General features: G+C 32.3%; 1 protein-coding gene across 1 annotated transcript; it reads left to right on the forward strand.

Moving 5' to 3' along the window:
* Nucleotides 1-1,197: 1,197 nt before the first annotated feature.
* LOC106718445 (fringe glycosyltransferase) lies at nt 1,198-10,399 on the forward strand. Its single transcript, XM_014512530.2, has 8 exons — nt 1,198-1,656; nt 4,424-4,472; nt 4,725-4,827; nt 8,224-8,371; nt 8,866-8,951; nt 9,265-9,335; nt 9,594-9,771; nt 10,197-10,399. Exons 1-8 carry the CDS (start codon nt 1,363-1,365, stop codon nt 10,249-10,251), a joined length of 984 nt encoding a protein of 327 aa, XP_014368016.2. The 5' UTR covers nt 1,198-1,362; the 3' UTR covers nt 10,252-10,399.
* Nucleotides 10,400-11,386: the final 987 nt, after the last annotated feature.

An 11,386-nucleotide genomic window follows, 5' to 3' on the forward strand; every position in this document is an offset into this window, starting at 1 on the left:
GCGATTGACGTGCGATGCGTATTACTGCACGCTTTCGCAATTAGTGATGGGATGTATTCTCACTACCCGTACGCCGTCATTGTACACTCCCCTTTGTAAATGGTTACATTTGTGTGAAACTTCACAAGCAGAAGTCGAGGGTTACTCGAGTTTTTGATGTGACGTTTAAAAATACGTGATCAATTTATATTAAAATTCTGATAGCGTCCGAATCTCGCCGTAGGAACAATGACTGATTTACCTTAATTTAATTCAGTTCCTTGTTGGCATCTCTTTGTTGCTAGGTCATCATCAAAAATAAATATTTGGATATATTTTTAAAAACAACTAATTTCTCCCAAACAAACATCACGAATTTTTTGGCCTAATCCTTTCACGCTTATAAAAAAGTAGTTTTTGCCTTTTGAACAATGTCCGCTTTTAAAATTAACAAATCGAAATTCATTAGTTAAAAAACTTACGCGTTACAAAACCATAATTTTAGTAGAAACTTTCCCATCACCGTAAAACTAATGCAACCCGTCAACCAATTAGTTAGGCGAATAAAGATTTATTTTTTGTATCTATTGTAACTCCAGGTTTAACATTCAAAAATCGCTACGTCAGCTTCGCGTTCGGGACAATTTCTCCACTCATTATCTAATTTGAAAAGAATTTAATGCCACAATGACTGGCTGTTAATTTCATTACCACCCACGGCTTGGCAGCGGAGTCCCACAGTGGTCAATCATCATCATATCTACCAACTACCATAACAATAGTTTATTGTACGCATTGAAAAGCAAAACGAAAATGACATACTCGAATTTCTCACTCTTAATTTAAGATAAAATCAAGGTAGAATATTGAAACAATTAGACAGACTTACAACCTAAACAATTAATACCTACTGTAAAATTTTAAATAAACAAAACAGAAAGTCGTTTATTTCAAAATACCTAGAGACACAGTAATAGTGCAAAAAATCTTAAATATGCATTAAAACAAAATTCAACTAGAATAAATTAATATCTTTCAAAGTTATAGACAACAATTACGTGAGCCATTGACACGGGTGTCGCTGCCGAGGTGCAACAGGCGCACGCGCAGGTAACCGCAACAGGTTGGATAAAGACAGAACGTTCGGAGCTCTCGCTCACAGCACGTGGTGGGGCAGGTCCGTTGAAGCGCGGGCGTATGTTTGCTATCTGTGTTACATTTTTCTTTAGTTAAGAATCGTATTCGGTCGTGAAAGGAGTGTGTTCAGTTGCAGTAGACTTTGATTGCTCAGTGCTTGTGTGGTTACAATATAAAAACAGATGAGTGACGAGGTGTTAGGCTATCGAAATACTCGGAGGCGCTTTCGCGCCAGCTGGATCTGTTATGGGTGGTCGTAGGATTTTCAAAGCTGCAGCGGTGCTGATAGCTTTAGGGTACAGTAGTTTGTTAGTATACCAAGGCGGGGTAACTTTCAACTTTCAAGAAAATCGGCAGGGATCAGTGCAAGTGTCTGATTTATCGATCGAGCCAGTTACAAAAACAAATATTTATGACAGTGCAGTTAATAAGTACATAAGTTTAAATGACATTTTTATAAGTGTGAAGACAACAAAACATTATCAACATACAAGATTACCAATTATCTTGAAAACATGGTTCCAGTTAGCTAGAGAACAGGTAAATTAGTTTTTAAAGTTAATATTAATATTCTTTGTCAACATGTATACAAAAAACAACTTCTTTTATAGAAGTTGTTTTTGTGTACTGTCTTGAATTTCCTTAAAAATACTTACTTCAACATCAGCAGTATTTATATAAATAATATCCATCCGCGCGGGATTAAAAAAAAGTAATAAGTGGCCTATGTGCTCTTCCATTCTATGTTCTACGTCTATGCCAAATTTCATCAAGATCCGTTGAGCCGCTCCGGAGATACCTTCAAACACACTTCCGTCCATCCATATAAACATTCGCATTTATAATATTAGTAAGATCGTTATTTAGAACGTTATAAATCAAGTTGGAATTATTGCTAAATATTTAACAATTTCTAAAATGGAAGACAATAACTTGATTTCTGATAAATATATCCTTAATCCTTATTTACCTTATATTATTTTTATCTTCATTTACTAAATAAAGCAATAACTCAATCAAAAAAAATATATTAACAACCTGCTAATTATAGTAACTACAAGTAGGCGGTATTTGACTTGTTAAGGTTGATAAACATAGAATAAACCGAAATAATTCACTATGATAATTATAATATGTTGTTTATTTGGGATGTTTTCTTAGTAAAGATACAGAGATGATTGCTGTCCAAATATTTATCTTCAATTAAAGGGCTCACAAGACGAAATTATCCAAAAGCAAATATTAACGTGGATTATAAATAGGAAAATTAATCATCATAATTATGGTAAATACAAGATAATCTAGTATACTACTAGTCTAGAAGTCTACCAATATGACAAAAATATACGCCTATTGTAAGCAACTGAAAAGGTATAGGATTTCATAATTTTAAATACAGTCTATTTATAAATAAAGTAATGTTACGTATAATTTTATTATTGTTACAGTTTGAAATCAAAGCATCTTTCATCAATTTGAATAAACATTAAAATAACCTCTAAATTTTTCAAGATATACAATAAGATTTTTAGAACGCCAAACTTTATCAAAAATTGTTTCTAAGACAGAGATATTTTAAGGTCAAAACATTACAAAACTTGAACATCTTAATGTTCTTTCTTCATCGACGACAATGATGTCCACAGCTGCAACTCGAAGCTGATAAACCAGTTTAGTTTATGTTCTCAACCGCTCCTCATCTATCTGTCCCCATCTGCTTGTAACGTTATTTTCTCGCAAATTAAAAACGAAACTTGATCACCATGATAGATCTTTTAAAGGAAACAACGAGAACGACAGCGTTCAAAACTTGTTTGAACAATTAAAACGTTTTTGTTACATAAACGTTTACAAACGTATTGTTCTTGATATTTATTTCTTTTGAATGCCATAGATGCAATAATTACATGTCGAAAGACTTGGAATACTGGATTTCATTGTCGATGGGTAAACACAGTCAAAAATCCGCATTCGCGGGGAAACCGTTACCATATGTTTTGCAGAGGATACGTAATTCGCCTGCAATTTTTTTTCCCGCGAATTGTAAAAAAAACAATAATGAAAAAAAAACAATAATAACAGTGAAAAAATGTGTAGCATATAGTTTAATTATGCATTAAATGAAACGTACCTACAGAGCTATACAAAGCAAACAATAAGGTTAATTCTGAGGCCGATCGTGCTGCATCCATTGCCTTGCGTTTCCTGAATCTGGAGCGTGCATAATCGACCGTTAATCCTGCTCGAAGGACCAACATAAATAACTATTGTGCGCGAGCCCTGCGCTTGCGCAGCGCGTGGCACGAAGGCGCGCGACCGACACGTGACTGGATTTTATTCTTTCCCTATAGTATTTTTTGTATTGCATTCCATTGTCTAGTAGAATTTTATTTATTTCTATTGTTTAATATTCGTAAAAAAAGCATGGGATAAATTTTTAATATGTTGGATAAATATAATGAGAAAATATTCTAAAATATAACTTCTTATCAAATTGTATTACTACTGAAAGCCCCTACGAATAGTTTTTATTGTCTTTCAAGGAGAAAAACCAATCAGTTATATTGATTGATCTATGGATAACATTTTGAAACAGAAAATAATTTAGGTTTAACTTTTAACGTATGGATCGATTCTGGTAACAGTCATTACTAAAATTCTTTATATGACCAGTGGTCATTACTAATACCCTCTTATATAAACGACATAATACCTGGAAGTAATTGTGTTTTGTCTCCACGTTATCTTAATTAAACTTCAACATAAGGACTCAGGTGCGCCGAATGTTTACTGACTAAGCTCACCATTAACTAGAGGAGATAACGTTTGTTTTAATAATGATTGTGCCGAACCACACAATAGTTACCACGTATTTTATGAATAGGTTACCAAAGGATCACACGTTAGTAATCAATATTAAACAGTTTTATCTACTAGACGGAATCAAGTTAATACAAATTTAATAAAAAAAACGTAGACCCGCCTAGTCTTACTTCTAAAATGAGCTTAATCTATATCTATATATATAAAAGAAAGTCGTGTTACTTACACTATTTATAACTCAAGAACGGCTGAATCGATTTGACTGAAAATTGGTGGGCAGGTAGCTTAGAACCAGGAAACGGACATAGGATAGTTTTTACCCCGTTTTCTATTTTTTATTCAGCGCGGACGGAGTCGCGGGTAAAAGCTATATATATATAGAAATGATATGCAATCTATTAATGTATTTCTTAGTAATGTTACTATTCTCACCCACTACTTATTGGACAAATTATTATTTTAATAATTGTTTTATTTGTTACAGACATGGTTCTTTACAGACACAGACAATCGCCAACTTCAAGACCAAACTAGTAAGTTAAATTTAAAATTTACAAGTGCTATAAAACTTTGAGGTTAAATGAAAATTAACATTACAAGCAGAAATCAACATTATTGTATAGCGATAAAGTTTAAAACGAAAAATCACTAAATATTGGCACGGCGTTGTTTTGCAACGAGAGCTTTTTAAAACTTTTGAAAAATACTTAAATCACATTTACTCGCTTCCATTGAAGTTGCTAAACTTGTGAGAGCATTTTTCACATCTTTATTTTTGTTTTCAGACGGTCACATGGTTAACACAAATTGCTCGGCGTCGCATCAGCGCAAACATCTCTGTTGCAAAATGTCTGTTGAATACGATCATTTTTTGGAAAGCGGTAAAAAGTAAGTACAACTAACTCTTATTTTTAGCACCTACCTGCAATGCTAAGTTATTATTAAAAATGGCTAAATTCAGAAGCTTTTTATCTACCTAGAAAACAAATATTGTCGGGTAAGAAATAGTTAATTATTTGTTCCGTCTCTCGTATCGTTCCTTTGTCAATTAAAATTTTTGTTTCACAATTTCTACACTAAATTGATGTACAGCTTACCTCCTATTACAAAAGACAATAATAATTATAAACAATTTTACCTACATATTGTAATATTTAACGTTATATCAGCCAACTCATCGCCGTCAGTCTGATTAAGCTTAAAGCTTGTTTAGCCCGGAGCATTAACTTAAAGCGTATAATTATGACATGACAATATTTGGTGCCAGTGATAAATTACATGTGCTGTCTCGTTATACAGTCCATCAAAAATATATTTCCCAGCAATTATAATGCAATCAAAACGTGGCCTGTGAAAGCCGTGATACGATTCATGTTATTAATCAGTTTATAATTATAGCAGACGTTCATTGCTATGTTGCAATTAACAGGCGCTACAGGAGATGAAATCGTGAACTTACGTGTCTAAATTAATCAAAGAATAAATCTTGTAGTGAAATAGGAACGTTTAATTTTGCCAACTCTCGACGAATTAAACGTCATTCAATTGATACAAAATTAGATTTTAAGTCATAAATTCTGTACATGATTGGTAATTTTTTTTTGTATTCGAACCTCGTAGAAAATTATTTATCTTATCAGAAAATAAATATTAACATGTTTAGACATCTTTTCAAAGCAAATTTCCTTTGAGAGTTTTGTTTTACCTGAGACAAAGCCCTCTTAACTTCTGTTTTGAGAAGTTTGAAGAAACAAAAAAAGTATGTAATTGTTTGACAAAGGTAAAAACCTTATTGAAGTATTTTATGTACTCAGTTTTCCTTTATATATAAATTTTTAGATATTTTGTCTTAAAATACGAATACAATTTCTTGTTGAATATTTTCTCCCTAAAAATCCCTTGATAATAATAAATTATTTGTAACTCTAACTCTAATATGATATTGTTGTAAGTTTCAAGTTTTCATATTAAAATATTAAGGATTTAAATTCTCTTTGTAAAAGTAATATTTCTTGATATATAATAAATATAGTACTTTTAGCAATATAAAAATATGTTCATTTTGAACAGTTTCAGAACAACATCAATATATTTGTCATTTCCTGTTAACACTAATTCAGTTCATAACAGAATACAGTCAAATAGAATGAATATAAATTTCAAATTTATTTTTTAAAGTAAATCAGAATATTTTCTCGAGGAAAGAACAAAACCTCCCTTAAGAAAACATCGGTCGGTGGTCAAAGTAAATGTGTGAATATTCTACGCCCGAAATAATATTGGACTTCCACTTCAAAAACCATTAACGTATGTTGTGTTTATCCAAAACGAACAAGTTTAAAAAACGCTTAAACAATCACTGTATTGAATTCTATCCGTACACTGAATTTGTATGTCAATATTATTTAAATAGGTTAGTTTTCCTAATAGGTGCTTTGAGGAAGACTTCATATTAAAGCATATTTGTAATACGAAAAAAATTCTAAAGAAATAATTTTGCACATATCGGAATTTTTTAAACAAATTTTAATGTAACTTTACCGGTTTCATTTTACGAGGGTTGTGTCGGTGTGAAAGGGTTTTCGCTCAACATATATTAAGCTAGTACGCCGATAGGGTTGTTACCCGTATTAATCGTTATTCCCTTTATTTACGACTCGCTGTCACCCGCGACTAGGTGCGGTAAATTAAAAAAAAAACTTAAAAGTAGCCTGTATGTTCTTCCATACTATATTGTACGAGTACATCTATGCCAAATTTCATCTAGATCCGTTGAGCCGTTATAGAGATGCCTAACAAACATTCATTCATCCATCTAAACTTTCGCATTTATAATGTTAGTAGGATCTCAGCAAGGCTGGCTCTTGAATTATGTTACATGTCCTTTTTATATATCATAAGGTGGCAAACGAGCAAGTGGTCACCTGTATTCGCCGAAGTGCCGAAGTGACCGCTTCGTATAAACATTCGCAATTGCAATTGCGTTGACTTTAAACGACAGAGGAGAGGAACACATAGATAGAGAATATTTCCCCTTCCTATATGTCCACTTCTCTGTCAAATCCAATTGCCCTTCCCACCCTTTTCTTATAAGAAAATGTGGGAAGTTAAAGAGGACTAAATTTAGACGAAACGCGGAATTACTTCTACTTGACGCCGGTCTTTTGTGTAGTCGTGGGTCGAACCGGCCCATTCGTGCAACAGATGTTGTATTCTTTCCAACTTTTTAGAAACCAACAATTAACATTAATACGTTTTGTGTAGTGGTAGTATTTCTACGTAGTACGTTTAGTGTATGGCTTTACCAATACAAGTTTTATGTTATCAAAAAAGTCTTATTGACATTTTTAAATGTGCACGTTTCATTTTTACCAGATCGTGCTAAGTATATAAACAAAGTGCATACGTATCAAAATTATTAATCATCGTAAATCTACTTTTTTGCTGTAACATTCATTTAATTAGAAATTTTTAATTTTTAATGTATCTAAACGTATTACAGACTGTTATATACTTCGACCACAGTGTTACAGCTTCGGTATGCTATATCCGATATTCGGTAATTTAATACAAGTTATGATTTAGCGGGTACGTAATTTGTCGTGCGCCATATTGCAAAATGTGGTATCGTATTGCGCGCGCGCAGCTCCTGTTATTTGTGTCGAACGTAATGCTGGCAAATTATATAGCGCTGATAATTATTTTGCTACACCTGGAGCAATCATTTCGCACACTAACAGAACTGCACTGCAACTAAGGAAATAATTACACCGGCTTGTACATACATAAAACAAAAACTATCTTTGTAGTCAGCCAAAGATATTCTTGCAATGTTTTATCGTGGTCTCCCTGATTTTTATCTTCTATTTACCAGCTTTTGCCTGCCTGCTCTTCGGTCTGTGCGGAATTGAGAAAAACACATAATTAGCAGACTAAATGTTCTTCCAGACTATGTTCTACATCAATACCAAATTTCAGCGAGATCCATTTATTTGTTCTGAATATACGTAATAAAAAACATCCATCCATCCATATAACATTTCGCATTTATTTACATAGTATACATAAGATTTATATCACAATCTTGACTAAAACATAATAATAAGAATATGAGAATTATTTAACCGTTAAATTCTACTAACACATATTGTTGTATATGTTTTTAAAAAGGTTGAAACCGATGGCAATATGTATTTTTTAAAATGTTTCGGCTGTGGAAAATCATAGTAAATATATTTATTTATTCCTTTTACTTCTTCATATTCATTAATATTATCCCAACAGATGGTTCTGTCACTTTGACGACGACAATTATGTGAACGTACCTCGTCTGGTCAGCATCCTTCAGCAGTACAACCATCAAGAGGACTGGTATTTGGGAAGGACGTCAGTGTATGAACCTGTTAAAATATACAAAAAACCGACCAATAAGGTAATAACATTGAACCTTAGCTTTTATAATTTAATATTAATTTATTTTTAGTGAAAATAACGTATGTGAACTGGCTGTGAAAATTGAATTGTTTCGTTTTTAATATTCCATTGAATTAGTGCTAGAATGTAAATAAAAGGCCTTGACCATAACTGGCTGTTAGAGCCGAGAATTTGATATCAATCTGTGACAAATAAAAAGAAAAACTAGGGAAAATGTCACTTGTTTTTGTCACGAATCACTTTAGTATTTTATTTAAAAGTCGTCCCGTCTACTTCCATTGATAAACATCGTTATATATTGCGTGAATACTTTTCATTTTCATTACTTTTACTGAAAACTTTTTTTTTATTTGGTTAGTTTCATTTATAAAATAGTAAATTCATAAAGAGGACTTTATCATTAGCCAGTTATTTTTTGCTTCAAAGCAAAAACTACATGTAATTAAAAAAACTATACCTTGCAATTAAATACAGAGTTTCTTTTTGTTCCAGTTGATGTTTTCATTCTGGTTTGCGACCGGCGGAGCTGGATTCTGCATAAGTCGGAGCTTAGCATTAAAAATGTTACCTGTTGCGAGGTAAACACTACTTTTAACTCTTGCTTTGTAACCTATCATTTGTATCAAACAAATGCGAAACAAACTTGACAGACTTGTATTTTGTTCTCTAAGTATGTTTACTCTGAGACAGTTCGAGAAGTTTCTCGAAATTATTTAATCATAGCACAAAAAGCGGCCAGTTATAACTTTGTGGTATATTTTTAACACTATCTGTACAAAATATTTACAGCCTAATTATGTTCAATGATAGCTTATTGCTGATAAAGTCAGTTAATTAGGAGAATCTTCATTAAAGTCATATGAGGTTGTTTAATTAGTTTCATCATTTCAGTGGCGGAAAATTTATAAGTATATGTGAGGGTATCCGGTTACCTGACGATGTCTCTATGGGATTTATCATAGGTAAGGATCGCCTACATGTCTAATCTTTTTATTCATATACTAGCTGTCGCACGCGACTCCGTCCGCGCGCAGTTAAAAAAAAAAAAGAAAAATAGATGTTGGCCGATTCTCAGACCTACTGAATATGCTCACAAAATTTCATGAGAATCAGTCAAGCCGTTTCGGAGGAGTACGGGAACGAAAACTGTGACACGAGAATTTTATATATTAGATATAAATTATTAATATTAATGAATTTAATCTACGTAACTTTTTTAGAACACATGATGAAAAAAAATCTAACGTTGGTGCCGGAATTTCATTCGCATTTGGAACAAATGAAGCTTTTAATACCGGAGACGTTCCGGAATCAAATCAGCTTTAGTTACGCGAAGGCGAAGGACGAATGGAATGTCGTCAACGTGCCGGGATTTGATACTGTCTACGATCCCACTAGGTGAGTGTTTTTCATTAATTAGTACAGTTACTTTATTAGAACATTGTTTGAACAGTAGTATTTTTCTTTAACAAAAGAAATAAAAAAGTTAAAAAGAAACCTAATACGAAGATTCTGCTTTATTTATTTATATTGAATCTATCATTTCTGTCAAGAGATGTGACTATTATTGTAATAATACCACTCAAACGCCAATTTGCGTAAGTATTAATACATAAGAGTAACAAATAGTTTTCTCGTCTTATTACTATTTAATTTTATTTTATTATATTTTGAATTCTCTAAGAACCAATTCCTACAAAAAGTCGTTAAGTTACGTTCGTATTTCAAAAGTTTGTTTCTCTCAAGTTTTATAAGAGCAAAATTTTGTAGTGGAATTGCGGAAGATAAAGGCGAATTCAACGAATAACCGTTTATTGTTGCAGGTTCCTCTCGCTGCATTGTTTTCTTTTCCCCCATTTTAAATTCTGCCCGAGATAAGTTGGGAGCACAAAGAGCCACTCTTCCAATAAAATGTGTTACTCTCCGCTCTCTATAAACAATTTGAGGTTGTTTCTCCACAAAACAAATATTTATTATTGATTAGTGCAATAAATTTAAGTGCTTCTTTAACTGTTTCTATTTTAGTACACAATATAAAACGTTGTGATATTGTTTTTAATATACTAACTTTATGTAAAGACAGTAACACATAACACTGAATGTTATAAAAATATATTTACTATTTTTTTGTGTAATATCTGTGATATTAGAAGTTATTTAAATTGTAGATATAGTTAATTATTGATATAGGTAGCATTTGTAATGTTACGTTTTATTCACTCTCAGTCAGAAATGTTATGACTTTGTTTATAATTAATGTTGTTTATAAAATAAACATTTTTAATTAATTTAACAGTTGGTTTCAATTATTTTAATTCCTATAGCACCAAAAAACGAAAAAGCATCTCAAGCTTCGATCTATTTATTTTTGTATTACAAAACATTATACCAGAAATATAAATCTCAATTTTATCTGTCTAACTATTGCTTAGAATCTTATGTAAGCTATGTTTGCATTAAGTCAAGTTATGTAGATCGATAACATCTTGATTGGTCAATTTACTTGTGTTGGAATGTGGCGAATCGTCACCGCTCGGTCCAGTCAGATCGTCACCTAACGCGGCAACCGCTGATACCACATTCTTGGAATGTAGGGTTATTGTCCTCACGTGCAAGATCAAATAATGCTATTCATAAACGTAAAATCTAGTTGCAAAATATAAAACATAAATACCAAATTTTCTAACCATGCTAAGGTAATATGTAAATAAATTTTGGTATTTTAAGTTCTGAATATTATTAAATTCCTATAATGCTTCAAAGCAAAGGAGTCGCCAGCCGATGATCTAGGCTATATCTAGGAAAAAGCAAGTGGTAAAAAATCTTTATTCTATTTCAAAAAGAATGCCTTTGAACCTCAAATTTTTATAATGAAAAACTGTCAAGTAGTTTTCGAGTATTTACGTTAATCTTTAGGAACTTGTAGCATCTTAGTATATCGAGTTAGTTTACATATGTATTTTACATGTCTCTCTTCGATTATTTAGGGGGAGGCAGCCCCCGCCCTCTGCCC

This window comes from Papilio machaon, chromosome 4, assembly GCF_912999745.1.
Source record: "Papilio machaon chromosome 4, ilPapMach1.1, whole genome shotgun sequence".
Taxonomy (NCBI): domain Eukaryota; kingdom Metazoa; phylum Arthropoda; class Insecta; order Lepidoptera; family Papilionidae; genus Papilio; species Papilio machaon.